Genomic DNA, 20,822 nt, shown 5'->3' on the forward strand with positions numbered 1-20,822 from the left:
TCCCTTGATGAATTCCAATATGCAGCCAAGTTGGAGAACCACTGGCCTAAACTCTATACTCCAGCCCGCCCCATGCCCGCCTCTCCTGCTGAATAGGCAGTAAGACCAGCCTAATGTGACACAAAGGCATCCGGGGTACAGGGGTTCCAGGGAGCTCAGAACCCAACAGGGTTAACAAGAGAAACCCACGTCAGTATTTGCCCACCAGTCCCTATTCACTTTTCAAGTTTACACTGGCATTTCTCCAACTAGAGTCCTTCCAAGTACTAGTTCCATAGGGAATGAGAAGTCCCAAATAAAAGAAGGCTGCTCTAAGCTGCTCGCCAGCAGTACCGTGTACTGGCTGAGATGGAATCTGCGCTCAGCCTGCTTCAGCACAAAACTTTGTGCCCACTGCCAATCAGCTATGACACTGGGTAAGGCCCCCCAGCCTCCGACATGGGGACAGCGATGGCACCTACCTCCCAAGGGCACTATAGGGTTTATTTTTGTTTTTTTTAATCTTTTTGCTTATTTATTTATTTTTTATTTTATTAAAAAATTTTTTTTGGCCGCGTTGGGTCTTCGCTGCTGCGCGCGGGCTTTCTCTAGTTGGCGGCGAGCGGGGGCTACCTCTTCGTTGTGGTGCACAGGCTTCTCACTGTGGTGGCTTCTCTTGCTGTGCAGCACAGGCTTTAGGCGCAGACTTCAGTAGTTGTGGCACACAGGCTCAGTAGTTGTGGCACGCAGGCTCAGTAGTTGTGGCACACGGGCTTAGTTGCTCCGCAGCATGTGGGATCTTCCCAGACTACAGACTGAACCCGTGTCCCCTGCATTGGCAGGCACATTTTTAACCACTGCGCCACCGGGGAAGTCCCAGTGCTATAGGGTTTAAATGATGTACTGCATACTAAGAGCTTACTGGAGCTCCTCCATTCAACAAACAGTAGACACTAAATAAATGTTAGCTACTATTATGTCTCATAAAACCTCTCTCCTTTGAGGTTCATTGAATATAACACATTAAAAGCACTGCGGAAGAGAAACATTGTGTAACTTTCTATAGCCCAAAGTTTCCCAAAGTTGTTTGCTCACAAAACCCTGTAAATATATACTGAGGAAGTGCTGGTTTACACTCATGACCTGCTACCCACACGCTGTGGATCTCTGGCCACAATGTGGAAGGGCAGGAGGCGCAATACCCCATCTGGTGCCAGCTGTCCACATACAGGGAGTGTGGCCAGGGCCCAGCACCATCTGGGAGAGGGCTAAGCCCCTCTCCTGCTCAGCATCAGAGTGCTATCTTTACCAAGGCTTCCAAAACCCTAAAAGGCATCAGGTGAAATGAAAAAGAGGAACGTCAAGCTCTGACATGGACCCAGCCTCTGTTCCAGCTGTCTGGTGGATTTCAGGATGGCCTGAGACCTGGATGCAGCCACGCAGGAACGGAATACGTTGTGCTGGAAGAAAACTTTTAAAATAAAGTAGAAGCCATTGTCATGTTAGGGAAGTGAGGTTATAGGGAGGGGTGAAGTACCTCTGATCTTTTAAAAATTTTCTCAAATGTCATCACATCATCTTTTCAATTATAAGCAAACCAAAGCCCACAGAAATGTATGGGGCACTGCTGCTAAGGCGCTTCCAGTCTCATCAGTCGGTAGGAGGATAAAAAACAACACAAGTGAAGCTGGGAGCACAAACACTAGTGCAAGGCCCTCAGAGATGAGGAGGTGCATGAAGAGGTGATGCCTCGTGCCTGGCCCCTCTGTTGGACCTCTAGTTACCAGTACAGGAGCAGAGGGCAAAAGGCGTTGTTCCTTCATTATCCAGACAACTGGCTGTCTCCATGTCCATCACCCAGCCCTTAACCAAACCTTGCTTGCAGCAAGCTCCCAGCCCTACCCGGCTTTGAGAGGCGCCATTTCTGTCACTTCTTGTGGCATCTGTAGGCAGTGAGTTTACGGGAAAGAATGGAATACAAACAGAGCCTTGGGTAGTATACCTGTGAAAAGAATCAGAGTCTCTCTGCTGAGCACACCTCACTCCCAGCTCTTCTGCCTCACCAGCTCCCATGGGCCAGGGAATCCGAGCTGGGGTGAAATTAAAACTGTTGTAACTCAGGGACCACAGCCTGGACCTCCAGGCGTCAGAGATCAGGAAGGTGAACGACCGGAGGGTAAAATGTACCGTTCTTCAATGGGGACCATGAAACTATAGCTGAAAATCAAGGTGCTGAGCACAAAAACACTCTGGAGCCAGACAAGAACCTGAAATCTCGGTTTTCCCGTATGTACAGTGGGGATATATGACTGTCATACAGAAGAGGTTGGAAGATTAAAGGAAATAATGCACAGAGGGTGCTCGGCATAGGGCCTAGCATACAAGAAGTGTTCAATAAATCACAGCTGCTAAGATTACTGTTGTTGCAGTGCATTATGTGAGATTAACTAGATCCTGGGGTAGAATCAAAAGAACTTTCCTACTTTAGCTATCCCTCCTGCCTAGCAATGGAAAAATAAACACAAATAAGCCAAGAGCTGGGAGCAAGTTGTGAAGCTGCACGGCTGTTCAGATCCCTGATTACAGCCCACCCGTTACAAGCTGCTCGGGGTGTGGGCCTCTCACCTGTGTCTGCAGAAAGAAAGGGAACTGTGTCCAGTGTTTGTACAATGTGCTTTCTATATATGTGACCTCTATACAATGACCTCAGGGTCACTGCCTCACAATGACACTGTAGGCAGATTTCATTAAAATCATTTTTACAGATGAGGAAATAGAAGCTCAGAGATGAACAGATTTGCCTGAGGTCACACATCCAGGAACAGTCCTGAAGTTAAGAACAAAACTTGGATCTGTCAACGCCACAGCCCATGCGTTGGCTGCAAACATCAACCACACTGTCTCCAGAAGAAAATATAAATGCCTAGATCCTTCTAACTCAGATCTACTTTTTCTGAAAGTTGATCTGAGAAAAGAGAAAAAAGCTGAATAACGTTTTCAAAATTCTGAGAAATGAAATTAGAGTTCGGGACAAACATAATTATTCACAGATGCATCAGATAGAGGCTTCAGAGGTTTCTATTTTGAGGAGTTACCTTAGTGCCCAAGTGGCTGAAATGAACTGAGCATGGGCAGGCTGTCTTTGCCAAAGGAAATCGGGCGCTGCCTCCCCGAGGCTGGTGACTTGAAACCAAACCCTGACTGTTGGCATCTGAGTGGCTTTATTCCTGCCAAGAGGTGACTTTGTTTCTAAGAATACAAAGGGCTAAAGAAGGCATCCTGGAGGCCACAGCAGTGGGACAAACAGACCTCCCTCTCTCCTTAATTCAACCTGGCTAGGTGAGGAATCCCTCTGCACCCAAATCTAGAAGGCTGAAAAGAAGACGTCTACCTGATATGTTTGGGTTCAAGTTTTAATGAAATTAAAACCCTAAAAACTATTTGGTGAGGCTCTACTTCCCATCCTGCCAGATCTCCTTATAAGAGAAGACTAGGGTGGATACCTCACTTCCCTTCCTCCTTCCCCAATAAATCCCATTTTCTTTCCAGCAGTGGTGGTTTCCCCAAAACTGAAGGTGAAACACAAAACCAAAACAGGGCAGTTCTATTCTATATGGCAGAAAACAAATATTTACAAAAACAACAAAAATAACAACAACCAACGATCCCAAGTATGTGGGGAATGTACAAGCAGAAATGGGGTGAATGTCGATGAGTCACGTCTACCAAAGCCTAAGCCTAAAATTCCTTGATATCGAAAAGAGAGGTTAACGCTGGCTTGTTCAATGACAAGACAGTCTCCTAGGCACTCGGTAGATATGCTGATTATCAACATATCAATGACAACAACAGAAAAGGTGCTCACTCTGCATATTTCTTTTGTGGATTTCCGTGGAAGGAACAAATCAGCACATCTAAGGTCCATTATATACCAGGCACTGGGGTGGGCACAGGGAATCCATGAGCTAACAGTACAAAGCCCCTCCCTTCAAAGAACCTACAGAGTGAATGTATAGAGCCAGCTTTTTGCCTCTGTAGTCAGAACCATCGGCTGCCCATTAAATACATGTCCTCAAAGATTCTCATAGAGAAGACTGGGATCAAGGACAGTCAACATCCCCTCCCATGACTTAAATCAGCGTTTACCTGCTCTGTTCGTACGGATGGCAGTATTCTCCAGCACTAAACATACAGTGTGATTCATTAGCAAGGAGAACGTATGTGGGATTTATCCTGAAAATGTGAATGAAGCTTCACAAGCCTAAGGTGCAAACCATGATGAAAACCAAGTTAGCCATCACACGTGAGAACAGAACACACTCTCAGATTTGTCAGGGTTCAGAAAACCGACCTTCCCTGCAACTATGAGGTAGCAATAGGAGGATATGTTCTTTTGAAATGAGGGAGTAAATCAAAAAAGCAGCAGATGGGCTTCCCTGGTGGCGCAGTGGTTGAGAGTCTACCTGCCGATGCAGGGGACACGGGTTCGTGCCCCGGTCCGGGAAGATCCCACGTGCCGCGGAGCGGCTGGGCCCGTGAGCCATGGCCGCTGAGCCTGTGCTCCGCAACGGGAGAGGCCACGGCAGTGAGAGGCCCGCGAAACAAAAAAAAAAAAAAAAAAAAAAAGAGGGAGATGAGGCCGGAACCCAGAAGAGAGGTGAAAGGAACACACTGGCCCGCAGCTGGGCTGCTGACCTGGACAGCAGCCAGTCCAGAGGGGACGAGAAGCTGGAGGGCTCCTAAAGGGACTAGAGAGATTCCCTGACTTAGTTGATCGTCTGGAGAAGAGTTTGAGAATTCTGTTAGAAATGTGGAGGATGAATTTGTGTAGGTATATAAAAACGGAACAAATAAAAAGGCAGTGACAAACCTTAGAAAAAACAAGTTTTACAATCAAGAAAATGGTTCTAACCCATTATACGTTAACCATGCTGTGAGAAAATTTGCACAGGTTTGTAATATAAACGCTGAGTGTTAATTAAACCAAAAATTGTGATGTAACCATATTGGGGGGGGGTGAGGATGTGCTAAGTTCAGAGAGCTAAGTCCTGGTCTTCCACAGTAAGAAGTCAGAGATAACGTCTGCAGATCGATGGACTGAGATACAGAGTAGAAGCATGTTGTTTAGAAATACGGAGATACTATACAAAGCCAGGAATAAAAGGCGGCAGCAGCTGTTCCTAAGGAGCAGGACTGGGGGGTGGGAGACAGGGCAAGGGGGCAGGCGATGGCTGCTCTGCCTTATAGGCCATGCATGGGGTGTGATCTGGCTTATACACGAAGCACATCTATTACTTTATTAAATTAAATAAACAGCCAATCCAAAACTATCTTGAAACATCATGGAGTTTTGTGAGGAAAGAACTATAAAGGGAAACAAAAACACAAAGAGTCGTGCTGCAGGATGTTCATTCCAGTTGGCTGCAAGTTCCCTGGACCTGAAAGGAGCTTGGTCAGATCATAGAGCCTTCCTAGGCTCAAATACTCAGGATGACTGAGCAGGAGCTTGGACCCTGTCTGCCTGCAGGGTTCACCAGAAAGACTGATGTTGCACCGGCACAATCCTACCTGGATTGAGATGTCCCGCGGCTCAGCAGCCCCTGACACAATCTTAATACACAGATTTCTATTCTGGCTTGGGGAAATGCTCATTTTCTCTTTTTATTGCTAGAACCTCTCCAGTTATTCTTCACAGCAGTTGTAAACAGTGATAAAGGTAAATGTAATCCTAAAATCTCCCCAAAGTGACTTGTGAAGGGTAATTTAGCTACCCTGGGGGATTAACAAAGGACTTTCCCCCTCCTCCAAAGCTGTTCTGCAAGGTCGCTTTCCTTCCTGGTCTCTGGCTCTCCCTCTCTCTCTGCTGCTTAGGGAGGCTGCAGGGGAGGAGGGCTGAGCACCAGACTCAGAAATCAGACAGGGTCTGGGTCTGAGTCCTGGCGCCGGCACCGCTTCCTAGCTGAGTCATCTGGGAGGGGCGCTTTCAGGCCTCTCCACATCGGTAATGCAGGGATAATAACAGTACCTACCTCGAAGGAGCGTCATGATGCTTAAAGGAGATCACACGTGGAAAATGCACAACGCTGTGCCAAGCATGTAATTTGTTATTATTATCATTGCTATTATTATTTTCCCCAATAATCACGATGTTTCTGTACTTCGGGTGAGATTACTTGAAATTATGGCTGTTCCTCTGACAGCAACGAAATGGAAATACTAAAAATTTAAAGCAGAAATTGAGAGGAAAGTTTCAGACACATTGGTGATTTCTACTGTCCTGACACTGCCATTATGCACTGTACTGTAGGGCAGCTGAGGTAGGGGTGACGTGTACACGGGGCCTTGAGGAATCCGGCCCCTGAACTACCCCCAAGGCGTGTCCGTGAAGAATGCAAAGTCTGTCCTCGCAAGTGGGGCTAGGGCAGCCTGGGCGGTTGCCCATTACTGCAGATGAGACAAACCAGAACAAGCAACTCCCAAAGTGGCCACTGGGGTTTAATTTTCTTTTCCCTTTTTTGAAAGGGCTGCTAATACGTTCCAGTCCAGAGCCCTCTGATGAGGCAGTTCACTTTTTATGCAAAAGGAAAGGGAAAGCCCTAAGAATCTGCTGGTCCTTGGCATCTGAGAGGCTCCCTTGGACACACCCCAACGCTGCACTACACTGTCTGACCTGAAGATGGCGGTCTTTCCCTAAACTTATTCCAAAAATTCCAAGTATTTGAAGAACGCAGTAAAACCTTGAAAAATGACTGCTGTCAAATAATACCGGGAGAAAAATTATAATCCACTTAGGAATTCAAAGAAACCAAGACAAATAACTCATGTCAAGGGATGCTAATGTACAAGTTGAAACAGAACAAGGACAAATCACCTACATTTGCTTCCTGTTATTTTCCTGCCTGGACAGTCTGCTCAGACACCCCCAGCGCAGCCTGGGCAACCTGTGACGGCCCCTGGGCCCTGCAGGGACAGGGAGTGGATGCAGGACCAAGCCACGGAAAGTGGCCTGCGTCTTCAGTCCCTGGGGAGAGGAGCTTGCCTGAGCTCACGCTCCAGCAGGCTCTCTCCTCAGCTAGCTGGTCCAGAGGCACCAGCCCTGTTCTGGCTACTTGGCACCCCGGTGCTGCTTCCTCCCCTCCCTGTGCTCTTCCCAGAAAGAAACATCACTGAACACAAGAAACAAGGAACGAATCGGTCCTTCCTTCCTGGATCTCACACCAGGATGCAACCCCTCACCCCACCTCCCACTTCCACCACCACCTCCATGGAGCGGCTGCTGTTTTCTTAAAAAGAAGTGCGTCTTCCCCACACAAGTGCAGCCGTTAAGGCCCACTGGCTGAGTACAGGGACAGCGACCAGGAAGGCAGGCGGGGGTAGGGGGGGCGGTGGCTGACCTGCTAAGGAAAGCAGATGGAGCCTGGCTGGGCCTCTGTGAAATGTCTATAAAACCCAGATTTCCAGATGCTTTCAATTGCCTCATCCCCAAATGGTCATGAATAAAGGGGGTGAGCGTCCAGAGAAGCTCAGACATGGAGAGCAAACCAGCCACTGCTGCTACGAGAGGGTGCAGTTGGCATGGATGAGCTGACAGGACAGCTTGGCAGTCGTGCAGGACAGGGTGGGAAAGGCTGTCACAGCGACCTGTCACCTCCAGCACTGGAGAACACTCCATGTCCCACGTCCTACTGGAAGACCACACGTGGTAACACGTAAGAGAAAAAGCAGGCAGAAGCATGAACATTGAGCACAGCCAACCGTCAGACCTCCTGAGGACCTGGAAGGCCAAACGTGCTTTCTGACCATGTACTCAAATATGTGATGCGTACATTAAGAACCCATGGGTTAGAATCCAGGCCCTGCTGTTTCTGAGCTGTGTGGCCTGAGCCAAGTTGCTTAAACTTTCTGGGCTGTGGTGTCCTCATCTGAACAGAGATGTCACCTGGCCTGCTCATCTCACGGGTCAGTGTGAGGTCAAACAAAACAGGAAACATGACAGTTCTGTGTGAGCCTTAGGGAGCTGCACAGATGCTAGGATGCAGGTTCACTATTAATGAGAGCCACACACAAGCCATGAACTGAGGGAGAGAAAGAGTCTTTTTTCTGAAGGACCAGAAACCAAATCTCCCCAAAGAGCTGTTTCCTATGAACACACAACCCCGCTCTGAGATGTAGCGACCCCCTGATCAGCAGGCACGGCAGGGCTTGGAAGCTTCTTCAGAGAGAACTTGCCCTCTTCCACTCTGTCCAGGATATAGGCGAGGATCCTCCTGGCAATCTGGAATCTGAACCTTGCTTCTGATCTTACTTCTCCAACTGAATTCCCATACAAAACAATTGACTCTTCTTTCTGCCACGGCCCTCCTCCATGTTTTATTTCCTCAGAGTTGCACTGGTCACATTTTCCAAACCAGAGTCGGGATCTGTGAGATCTGACAAAGGAATTTCAGTTGATCTGTGAATTTAGGCCTTTGAAAGAAGCTACATAAAACCATGAAATCCTCCTTGGGGTCCACATCTAACCAACTGCCTGTATGGAAAAGAATCAGGCTGTCTGCAGAATATATTTGCAAATCTTGAAGGACAAGACTCCCCCCAGAGGGAAGAACTCAGGTTCCCTCAGGCTGTGAAGACTGCTGACTCACTCCCCGCACTGGGGAAGTCCCATGCTTTTAGGCTGTTCCAGCCACTTAGAAATAAAGATAAGGGGCCAGGTCACTCCAGGCAGCAAAACTCCTCACCTTCTGGTTGAGGAACTGCCATCGTCCAGGCCTGGGTCTCATTCGGGAATTCTCTCCTCCTGTGGAGCCCAAATCAAGGGTCCTTACTTTTCTTTCTCCAAATGTCCCGATCACCTGCCTTCACTGGCTGCCCCCGTGTGAAGGGCCTGCTACATCCAGGCTGTGCTTGGGGAGCTCAGACCTTGAAGGGCAGCCGTTTTTGCATCTGAGTGATTTTTTAAATTTCTTCAAAAGTACAGTGACATGGTGAATATACAAAGGGGAGACAAACCACGGCACGGCCATTTCCTGGCAGTGGAACTTGATAGTGTACCTTAATGCTCCCGAGCCTCCGTTCCATTACTGAGAGACGGGACGTAAGAACAGTGCCTGTGTCAAATGCTTGGCACGCAGGGCTTGGGACACAGCTCAGCCAATGCTGGAGGTCATCGTGATGGCTGCAACTAGCAGAGGTGTCTCCCTGGCCAGGTGTGCTCCTGCACATCATGGAACTTCTCCTTCCCCAAGATACTGCTCCTTCAAAACCTAAAGAGAATAATCTCCTGTCCCGCCCTCTCCATCCCAAAGCTTGCCTTTCTCTGGCTGTGTAACTCCTACCTAACCGAACTCACACACTCTCTTCCTGCTCACAGCCCTGCTTGCTCTGGAATCCAGATCACGGTAGGCATTAAATACACAACCTCTGCCTGGGAAGATGTGGCTGAGCTTCGGGGCGGCTGGAGGAACCTGCCCTGCACCAGGGGGCAGGTAGAGGGATCCCATTAGGCTTTATCAGGAAAACCACTCTGCATGCACACACGGGATTCAGCTCACAGCTCATCAAGGCCGGGTTTTCATTTCTCTAAAGGAGCAGCTGCTCCAGGTCTCCAGGAACTGGGCCCTGATTACAGGCGAGGCCCTTTTAAAAAGCCCACCCTGGGTGGAGGATTTTGCACTTAACACCCTTTGATACGCAACACTGAAATCGTGTAGAAAGTGTACTTTCAAGCATTACTAACCACTTCTAAAATAGTCTTTGTTTTTTAGATCTTCCTTTCTTCACCCTCTGCTGTTTTTCTCTTAGCTTCTAGTGGAGCCAAAGGTAACAGAGGGACTGACTTGCTGGTTCTCCACCAATATAAACAACCACAGACTCCGGGAAATGTCTGGTTTACACATGAGGCAGAGCCAGCAGGGGGCGTTCATCCCCCAGATTAGTCTTCCCTTAGCTCCTTGTAGATTATGGCTGGCTACAGGTACACACATCAGATACAAATGGACCCGAGAACCTTTGGTTACAGGTCTCAGGATATGGAATCGACAGACCTGGATCTGAATCCCATTTCCAATGTCAGCTGGCTGCCTAATACTGGGCAGGCTATGTCATAGGGTTGCGTAAGACAGTGCTGGCTATCACCAGTACTACTGCTGGTAGGGGTGGCAGAATTGTGAAGCATCTTTAGTGGTAGCAGGTGACACGTGGTAAACTGAAGAGTGAATTTCCAGCATGGCTGGGACTAAAAGAGGTGGCTGACTAACTGAAATGGGGGAGAATTCACAAGATTACTTAAAACAAGCATTCTGGCAAGTCTCAAGCACCAGCCTCTCCAGTTATGTAATATGTGCTTCATTTTGCAAACATAAGGTGCTGTTACAATGAACATGTAAAGGCCCTTGAGGTCCAAAGTCACACTGAAAAAACATGTAGCATGTGAATGGTTTCTTTGGCTTTCAGACTTCCAGCTACAGGAAAATTTAAAGCCATCGAAAAGAAACTCACCTGGTACATTTAAACAAATTTGGATATACTACCCTTAAAATTTAACATCAAACATTAAGCATGTTAATTTGATAAGGAAGCCAACGAAGTGACAAATAATTAAAGGTCCTAAACAAATTCAACTTGGGATTCTGCAAATCTTTGTCTACATACAGACATGTACACACATTTCCCCCTACGTCTTTGCAATGGCTTGGGTTCACTGGAATCATGGGTCTATGGGTAGTGCTGGCAAAAACCAAGCAAATAAATTAATGAGCTTGGTGCAGTGTGATTCTTTTTCATCCCTATCACAGCCCTATGAGGTAGGTAATTCTATTTCTTTCTATAGAAGAGGCTTGGAGAGATCGTTAGTCAATGGCTGTGGGCAGGTCTGAACCCTTTTCTGCCTGTATTGTCGCCCAAGAGGAAATAAGGCACACTTGGGGAGCAACAAAGCCAAGAGGAGAATCTAGTTTGCCTGGTCCTCGGTCCAGGGTGGTCTCCCTTAAGTCCCTCCTACTCTGGAAATTCACTCTCTAGTTTACCACATCTGTCACCATTAAAGTCACGTGTTAGAGTCTAAGCTAAAGAGGCAAACCTGTTCATTCATCAGTGAAAGGTCAAATCTAGTTGAACCGTTCAGATTCTTTTTTTTTGAATTTTATTTATTTTTTTATACAGCAGGTTCTTATTAGTTATCCATCTTATACATATTAGTGTATATATGTCAATCAAAAGCTCCCAATTCATCCTACCCACCCCTCTCCGCCACTTTCCCCCCTTGGTGTCCACATGTTTGTTCTCTACATCTGTGTCTCAATTTCTGCCTTGCCAACTGCGAACCGTTCAGAGTCTTCAGTGTAATCCTGAACATACATGAAACAAGTATCTCTAGACTCTATTCCAAGGACTTGGTGGGCCCTGCCTTTCTAAGCTAGTCACCAGCTTTCACCTCCTGCTTTATCTACAACAGAGTCATCGCCCCTCGAGTGCTCTTCTCCCTTACTCGTCCCTGCCCATATCGATGCTCTACCTCTTGGCATGAGGGCTGCTTCCTTGACGAAGCCTACCCGGTTCCCTGTCCCTCATTCACAGCATCCAGTGTTCTCCCTCCCCAGTGGTCACCACACTTTGCAGTGGCCTCATGTGTGACTATCGCCTCATGTGCCTCCCCCACTAGACGTCACCCCCACCCTCCACCCCCGCCAAGGGCAGAGTCAGTGGCTGGCTGTGCAGCACTGGGCCGGCCCCTCCTCGGTACAGCGCCCTGAACATGCAAGTGCTTATAAATGTTTATAGAATGGACTGAATGAATCTGCCGGTGATTCACAGTGTGAAGCCCAATTAACACCAACAACAGGAAAAAGAGGAACTGGTCATCCTGGGCCCCAACAGGTCCATAACTGAGGAGGACAGTTACAACATGAGGGGGCTGCCATAGTCTTTTTAAATTAAAAAAACAAAAAAATTGTTTCTTTTTTTGGTGATAAAACATTATATTGAGTCTTGTAACAAGGATAACAACTAACATCTTGGGACTTCTGCTTCCCAATGTCTTGGAGTTCTATTCCTTAAAAAAATGGTCAGAAGCAAAGAGAGAGATTTGCTGATACAGGAGATACACAGGCTGAAAACACAATCCAAGAGACCTTCACAATTGGTGGTGGTTCACAGTAGTGAAGAGAGTACATGGAAACGGAAGATCTGAACTCCTGGTCCTCCTGCTTATTGGCTAAATATCCTAAGTCATTTAATGTGCCTGGGCCTCAGTTTCTTCATCTGTACAATGGGGAAAAAAAGAATGCAGTTCACCAGCAGCACGTTGAGGACAAAATAAAATAACCAATGACAATGTACTCTGCGAGCAATGAGGTGTCATACAAACACAAGTTCCAGAAAGCAGAAGCACAATCTGGGCCAAAAGCCCAGTCTTCAGCCAAAGAACCATCTACACTTCTCAGACAGAAGAGGAAGAAAAGGAAGGTAATCTTTTTGGTTGTTTATTTCAATGCTCCCGCAGACAGGGATTTAAGCTCTCACCATCACCCTTCTTGTAAAGCCACTCAGACACTAGAGAAGAGGATCCAGGTGGCCTTCTCTTCCCTGTTCTCAATAATCTCATTTTCCTTGACCTGCCTCAATGGGCCCAATGACCTACTCTACATCTCCTTCTTCATTTTTTCCTAATTTTGGAGCAGGCTCTAGTTTTCCACCAGCTCCCAGCATTCACAATTCATAGACAGAAATGTCAGGGGGCCACACGTGGGTTCCCGAGTCTCCACTCTGGTGACGGCTGGCGGAAACCCCTCTACCTGGGGTTCTCCCCCATCCTACCATCAGAGGCTTTCCAGCGAGCCAAAGTACAAACACTCCCAGGAGAGGTCACCTCCAGATGTCTGTATCCAAGTTACTTACAACAGACGGTGAACTCATTCATGATGATTTTTCCTGGTAACAGAATGACAGCAAGGCGGCAAATACCCAGAGAGCGTGGCACCTGTGTGCTTTTGGTAGCCCCCGAGATCAGCAGGGTGGGGTGAGGTACAAATTATGGAAAGGAGTTGGTAAAGCTCCCAAAGACAAACTCATGATTTCTTTAGTTTTTGCCTTGGGCTCACCCACACACAGATGCAATGCTCATAATCACAGCCAAGGAGTGGGAGGGAAGAAAGGGTCTCAGGCTTGTGGGATGGGAAAGAAGGGAGGCTCACATACGCAGGGGAAATGGTGGGCCTGGCTGAGAAACAGGGGGATGACGGGCACTAGATGGGGCAGGGAAATGGGAAGGAAGAAAAGCGACAAATAGAGTCCAGATGCCAATGTTCTTGGTATTTATGGTATTATAATGCATCACATTCTACTTCAAATTACTTAAGTACTACTCTGTGCTTCTCCTTCAGAAGGTAGTGGCTTGCTGTCTTGAGAAGACACAGCTTTGAAAAGAAGTGTAGAATAATGGCTAAACGTTTAGGCTTGAGTTTTAAAGACATGAGTTGGAATCTCTAACCCGTAACTCTGTGGCTATAGGGAAATTATTTAACCTCTGTTTTCTCATGTACCACAGAGCACCTACCCTTATGGGGTTCTGTGAGGGTTAAATGTGATCCTATCTACAAGCTTTGCACAGAGCACCAGCCACGGGGCAGGGCTCAGAACACGTTACATTTCACCACGTGCAAGAAGAGCCTGTTAAGGTCCTTCGCTACAGCTCCAGCAATCCTTGGAGTTCGCAGCCCACAGCACCATAACCATTTAGCTCTGAAGTTCCACATATTTTGTCAACAGAAATACCTTTTCTCTTAATTGAAGGGCTGTTCCGCTATCCTCCACCAGGTCTGCTTCACACAGGTTACCTGTCAGGCCTGAGGGCAGGGAAAGAGGGGCAAACCCTGGGTTCAGGACACACCTCTCTGGGCACACTCACCGAGTCTGGGTCTCGCTGCTGTTCGAGGAAAGCTGAGAACTCCACCAGGCGGAGTTTGGTTGTGCCAATGGAGCGGCCCTGCCAGGCCGGGACCGAGGGAGCTGGGGCTGACGCAGGCTCAAACCCTGAAATACCGATCGATCGTCACCTTCAACCTGGCCGCTCCCCTCCCCTCGGGCCTCAGGCCAACCCCGGGGCAGGGCCCTACCAGGAGGAAAGGCCAACAGGCCCGTCCACCAGAGTCGGGGGTGGAGCTGAGCCAGGCAGTGGTGGGTTCCGGCGGAGGAGCCCAGAGGCAGGGCCAGCCGGAGAAGCGCAATGCACGTGGCGGCTCTTTCTAAAGCCGGCGCCAGCTCAGGTTAAGGGCTGTGGCGTGAGGACACCTAATCTTGGGCAAAGGGGCCTCGCTGGGGACCACGACAAGAGTGACGAAGAGTGGAAGCAGGTGCTGGCAAAGATCTCCTGTGAGACAGGAAAGACAGGCAACAAAGACCTCCTGTGCTCAACCATCTCCTTCCCTAAGACTGCAGTCACCAGCACTGTGGGATACTCTCTTGGAATGCTCCGTGGTGTTGGAGCAGAGGGTGACGAGCAAATGCACGGCAGCCTGGGGAGTCTCTAACGGAGAGAGTCCCACTGAGCCTCTGCACCTGCGTGCGGCGGGAGGCAGGCAGGCCGGCTGGGTCCCCGGTTTCTGGCTGGGCTTCCTTTAAAAAAGCGTGTTCGGAATTGAAACGCACTTCTCTGAGAAAGGGTGAGTAAAACCCTATCTGCCCTCAAGACTGGGACTGCCCCACATGGCCTGTTTATGATGAGGGAAGAACCACAGGAACTTCCCCTTCCAAGGATGACCCAGGGTCCTGAGTGAAAGTGATCAGGCTTCCTGTTTCTTTAAAAGCCCATGAGAAGAGCTCTCTAGAGATGACCCAGGCGAATCAGGACCTGGGAGGGGACACCCCCCTGACCCTCCTGAGCTCCGGGCTAACCCTGCCTTAAGGAGGGTGCCGGCGAGAAGGGGGCGTCCATGGCTCTGCAAGTGAGGGAGGGTGTGCAGCTGTGGAACAAAGCAAGAGGGTCCCGCAGAGACTCACCTGGAATGGGGGCTGTGACCGCTGGCTGGATAGGGTAGGCCTGCTGCACAAAGGGCTTGACGCTGGAGACAGAGGACGGAGAAGAGTCAGAAACCACGACTGCAGCAGCGGCTACTTCCCAGGCCTGGCCTTGGCCTCCCAGGGCTAGGGACCCACCTGGGGGCCTCGTCACCATAAGGTTCCCTGTCTGCAGGTGGTAGCACAGTCCAGGCAGACCTCTGCCAAGACAGAGACCCAGGTATGCTGTCCATTTGAGACGGGCCAGCAGGCTGCTGGGGACCAAACCACCAAGCCTCATGCCAGTTCCGGGGGACGAGCTGGACAGACGTCAGCCTGCCTTGCACATGCTGTGATATCTACCTCTGAACCTCTCCTCTGATCCCTGCAGAGACCGAGGTCAGTGGTCACCAGCTCCAGGCAAGGATTGGGACGTTTCAGGCTCTCCTTCTCTGGGCCAAATAGCTCTAGTTCTTTTGAGAATACATGGGCAGGAGTTCCTTTCTGCTTTTATCCCTAGACTGCCCTTATCTTCCAGCTTACTGAGCTTGCTTCCCTCGCCCTCAAAGCATCAGTAGGACTTTCTATTAGCTGCCCCCACTACAGGGAAAGCCGGAATAAAATGGGCTATAGGATCACCTCCACTGCCCTCTCTCAAGCAAGCACTTTCAGGAGGACCCCAGGCTCTGCCCCCCAAAGCCATGAAGGGATGGAGCCCCTCCTCCTGTTGCCAGCTGCATGACCACTAATACTTAAGGTGGGAGTGAGGTGTTTACACGTCTCCCGGATCTGAGCAGTCTCTTTCCTGCTATTGGCCTCAGTAGATAACAATAGGGGATGACTTTGGTGATCTCAGGTTAATTCTCCCTTCTCCTCCAAGCCTGCAGGCAGTCTGATGCCAGGAAACCTCTACCCGGGGTGGGCTGTGACCAGCCCCTAGTTGTCACTGCTGGCCCCTCCTCAAACTTACTCTTGTGAGGATCCAGGCTGTCCTGTTTGTATCATTCCCGGCCAGAACTGGAAGGCAAAATGCAAAAAGCTTCAGGGTTATGAGTTCACCTCAAAGCACTGCTCAGGATGTCTGTGCACTGTAATCTTTGCTAAAGACAGTGGGTTCAGATCATCCACCAGCTGCAAAGTGACCTTCCCTAAATGCAGATATGGTCGCTGCCCTGCAGAAGATTGCAACCTACAGCTCCCTCTGGCTTTTCTTCCAGAAAATCTCCTGGACGGCAGGGACTAGGCAGCAGCTCTTCAGCGTTCACCTGACACCCAGCTGAAATCTGGGTGCACTGCAGAGGGTTCAAAAATATCTCATCTGACTGCTTTACCCATGTGCCTACCCACCCTTCTCCTCCTCCCTCCATTCTGAAATGTTTCCTGTGTAACATGTGCCTCCACAGCTCCCAGCACCGGGGAGAGGACACAGCTCAGAACGAGAGGCCAGGAGCTCGGAGCAGCAGCAGAAACGCCTCCTTTGCTGTGAGCTTTCCTGAGCTTTCTGGTGCCCGCTGACTGGAGGCCTGCTGGAAAGGCAGTAGGATGTCAAGGGAGTCAGAGAGCCCTGGGTATGAGTCCTGACATCGCTAACCATGTGATTACGATCAAGTTACCCAAACTCTTGTTTTGTTACTAATTAACTCCAGTTTTCTCATCTGTAAAATGGCAATAACAGTAAGAGGCATTTAAGATTATTTTGAGGATTTAATGAGATCATAACATTAAGCTTCTCAGCCCTTGGCAGGTGCAAAATGAAAATGATAATAGAATACTTCTGTCCCTTTAGGAGTCAGTTGCCATAAAGTGACCCTGAGGACACAGGAACAGAGACCAAGGGCCAGGATTAAAATGATAGAGCTGAAGAGGCAGATAACAACCTGGAAGGGCACCAAAAAAGTGATACTTAATTCCATGTCTTCAGGGACTAAGCTCCTTCCCTCTCCTTCTCCCTCTCTTACTCTCCCCCTCTCCCACGCTCCATGCTTTCTTTCACCATTTTGCACTCAGCAACAGGGCGCCACAAAATGGTCCTTACCCTCTCTTACACCTGACCCAATTAACAAGAAGCGCCAGGTGGATGGCTCTGTGCTTGGCCACGTGGACCCCATGCGCTCAGGGCCCATCATTGTGGATCCACCTCATGACTTACCCCCGGCGCCCCTGGGAAGGTGGGGCGTGGGATCCCTGGCAGCCCCAGCTTGTTGTGAATGGCAGTGGCTGATACGATCTGGGCTGACGACATGGCGGCCATGTGCTGCAGGGCCTTATCCTTTGCAGTCTGATCCTTGAAGGTGACAGTGACACACAGAATTAATACACAACACATGGCTACCGGGCAGCTTAAACAGGCACAGCCACGAGCACAGGGACTAAAATACAGTGCCACAAAAAAGGCCAAAAAAGCAAACATGCACAGATAAATAAACACAGCCAGAAGGCTAAAAACACACTCAACCTACTAACTCTGAACATTTACTGAGAACACCCAGTAGCAAGGTTTAAAAAGAAAAAAAATTTTAATCCATTTTCCAACAGAATGGGAAGCCTCTGAGAAGAGTGGACAACGTATTTATTTTTCCAGCTTCCAAAGGGAGATGTCTCCAATTACTTAACAGACTCAAGGAGAGGGGGGAAAAAAGGCCCTGCTTTCAAGCACACAGATGGGGAGGAGGGTGAGAGAAGAGGCGTGGTTGTGGATCTGGGGTAGGACCATCACAGAGTGCTGGGAGGCCCGTCTGTGTGCTCGGCCTGGGAGCCCTGGCAGACACCTGGTGGGGAGGCTCAGAAGCAGCGGGGCGGCGGGGCGATGAGGCAGGGCGATGACGGGGCCAAGCAGCATGCTGGCGGGGGGCATGCTTTCTCAGGTATCCCCGCCTGGGTCAAAGGCTAGACGGGTTCTTTCTATACCTAAGGACACAGGGGATGCTACCAGGTAAGTGGTTTCCCCTTTTCCTAAAAGGGTCTTTTCTAAAAAAGCCAAGGCTGAGAACACATAGCTAGCCAAAAAGTCTGCCAAGCACAGCTAAAGTACAGAATACTCGATTTGGTGAAAATACTTACCATGCTTGTTACCTGGATACAACAATAAACAATTTGTTAAAAGGATTGCGTTACCAAGGCAGGGTTATTTTTCTTCTTAGTTAAAAAATATATACGTATACAAACACATGACACTTGGGTACAATACAATGCGTAGGAGCGTGGGTTTTTTTTTTTTTCACATTTTAGGAGAAATGTGTGACCCAGGTAACTATCTAAAGGGCAATTATCAACAACCGCAACTCCCAACTCCTTTGAGCTGGTTCTGAGGCTTCCCCAGTACAGATGGAGAAATGGTCAGGCCCCTGGTGTGGGACAGGCCCTGATGGTGGGGGCAGGGCTTCACACTCAGTAAACATGTCAAGGGTCCTGGCTGCTTGCACAAGGTCTATGCAAGCTATCCCAGGCCCAGACTCCATCAAAACAGGAACAAAATGGTGACATCAGAGTAAAAAGAGCACTCTCCCCAGCTGTCATTCAGAGTTCAGACAGAGAGTGAAGGTCAAGGGAAGCTTCAGGCTAAGACACTGAGTACCAGCTGAGAGGTGGCTTCAATGTTTACAGATTTACCCAAAGGTGATGAATAAACATGCTGAGGCGCCAAAGGCAAGGCCAAAAGGGGGGGGGGGGGAATCAAAGCCTACAAGACAAGTACTAGAGGGTTCTAAGGAAGATCAATCAGGTGCTCCCAAGGTAGGGACGCCACTTTGCCCCGTAACTGCCAGGAGCTCCGTGTGAATTTTCAAAACGCTTAAATTAACCCTTGAAAAGGAGCCTAACGTTTGCATAAAATTTTATATTTCATACCCTTCTCTGGCTCTCAACTGAAAAAACGAGCCTCATCTAACAGCTATTCGGGGATACACATGGTCATAATGAGTATCTGTAAGGGCACTGCTGCAGCTGAATGACACCAGGAGGGCTCTGGAGGCCTGCAGGATTATTGGTCCCCAGAGACTGAAGTGATGCCTTTGCTGCCTCTGGTCAGATGGCATTCTTCGAGTTGAAGTTCCATTTGCTAATCTGCTGAACGTTCTATCCTGAAGCCAGCTTTCTCAGGTCACCTTTTTTTAAAGGCCTGAAACATTTCAGACACTGAGATCCCAGGAAAAAAGGCAAATATTGAAGTCAGTGGAATTTTATGATAAACTGACCGTGTGTGTGCAAATGCCCTACAGCCAAACTGGGCCTGACACGTACAAACCTCAGTGCGCGTCAGTCTACCCTTAGCTGGTCCTGCAGTTCCACCTGCCACCTGCCCCGCCATCCCCTCAGAGGGTAACCCTGGTATAAGGAACAGGAAACCTGGCTCAGTCACACTTCCTTCCTTCTCTGTCAAGAGCACCTTGACATCAATACAAGCTCATGGGTTTCTCTGTGGACCAGTCCCTTTGGACCCCAGCCCCCAAGTCATGTAACCCTTAATAAAATGATTATCAGTACCCTCAAGGAAACCGAAGGAATGGCATAGGTATAACCACAGGTGCCTTCCCCAGCGAGCTACAAGCCTTACAACCTGTCCAGGGCCCAGGCGGGGGGAGCTGAGAAAATGGCAGCCCAGGCTGCTTGTCTGCCTGGCCGATGCAGACTGTGCAGAATAACTACAAAAGAGCTGTGGGCTTGGCTCTATTCCAAGAGTACGTCATGGGGCCTCTCTCGGACCTGAGACTTCTGTGTTTATGAAATGCTGATGACAGGGGCGGTTCTGCTTGCCCAAATACAAAGTGCGTCTGTGCACACTTGGGTGCAGTGACCAGGAATCATTAAGTCCAGGTCCACATGGAAATAAGTACCTACATCTCCACAACCCACTCTTACTCTATTAGAGTTGCTTGAGATGTTTCCCTTTGCTAGGCTGATTGAAAAGTTCTTCAAAACGTTCACGAAAGTTTGATACTTTTCTTTTCTAACAGGGTAATCAGTCAATGAGGAAAGGAGAAAAGTCACCACCTTTGCCATTTATGTCACATAGCTCCAGACACTTCAGAATACGGTCTTTTTCTTTTGTTAAATAAAGTCAGGTTTGACTCTCTTATTACCCAGCATTCCACCAGGTACCCAAATGAAAACAGAAGTTCAGAAGCAGAAGAGCAAGTCAACTGCTGCGAGCACACCAACTTGCTCTATGCCAGTAAAAGGCGTACGTGCTGGGGAGTCTGGAGACCTGGTTCCAAACCTGCCCTCCACCTGACATTAATGGGCTGTATTACCTTGGGCAAATCACCTAACACTCTAATTTTCTTCAACTACAAAGGAAAGAGTTGTACTTTATTTTCTAAAGGTCTTCTGATTCTAAAAGTATTCATAGCTGTGAGTTTGACATCCATTATAAGCAAATACATCTTAATACATATAGCTGAAAAACCACTAGTGAAAAGACAGCAGGATGTTAAAATTTGGGCAGTTCTTGGCCACCTGTCCTAATAGAGAGAAAGCCAAGTGCAGAGAGGAAATTTTATCTCAAGTAGAGGTTCTTTCTGCACTTGACCTACCTATTTGAGAATAGGCAATTTCCTACAAATGGACTAAAATGTCTACACCAGTTATTTCTTACTTTTTTTAGTGGTGACATTCTGAGTACTCACTTAATTTTATAACATCTCCCCTCTACCTATGATATACGATGGAAAATTAAAAATTTGTTTAAAATCTAAAGTAACCCTGCAGATAATAAGCACCACCAGGGAGATCTCGAAATCAGAACTGAGAGACTGGCTATAGGCCTACTTATCCTGAAATGGGAGTACACCTAGCTGAGAGATTTCAATTGAAGGATGTCTAAATTGTCATTTTCAGCCTAGAGATACATGCCT

At 48.5% G+C, this 20,822-nt stretch overlaps 1 protein-coding gene across 13 annotated transcripts in view; it reads right to left on the reverse strand.

Annotated features, from left to right (window-relative positions):
• The window catches only part of TEAD1 (TEA domain transcription factor 1), a 262,078-nt gene that overhangs the window by 41,021 nt on the left and 200,235 nt on the right, over positions 1-20,822 (reverse strand). For 7 of the 13 annotated variants that reach the window (XM_027115345.1, XM_027115351.1, XM_027115353.1 and 4 more), the window contains 5 exons: positions 18,031-18,042; positions 17,120-17,254; positions 15,941-15,987; positions 14,974-15,035; positions 13,883-14,007 (listed from right to left, as the gene is read on the reverse strand). In XM_027115345.1, the coding sequence (XP_026971146.1) occupies positions 13,883-14,007; positions 14,974-15,035; positions 15,941-15,987; positions 17,120-17,254; positions 18,031-18,042 (381 nt within the window). Of the gene's footprint in view, positions 1-13,749; positions 13,821-13,882; positions 14,008-14,973; positions 15,036-15,940; positions 15,988-17,119; positions 17,255-18,030; positions 18,043-20,822 lie in introns of all 13 variants that reach the window. The other 6 variants (XM_027115355.1, XM_027115343.1, XM_027115347.1 and 3 more) reach the window with 2 other exon arrangements.

The sequence above is a fragment of the Aethalodelphis obliquidens genome, unplaced genomic scaffold (genome assembly GCF_003676395.1).
Source record: "Aethalodelphis obliquidens isolate GAN/ISIS:26980383/991018 unplaced genomic scaffold, ASM367639v1 scaffold14, whole genome shotgun sequence".
Classification (NCBI taxonomy): Eukaryota; Metazoa; Chordata; class Mammalia; order Artiodactyla; family Delphinidae; genus Aethalodelphis; species Aethalodelphis obliquidens.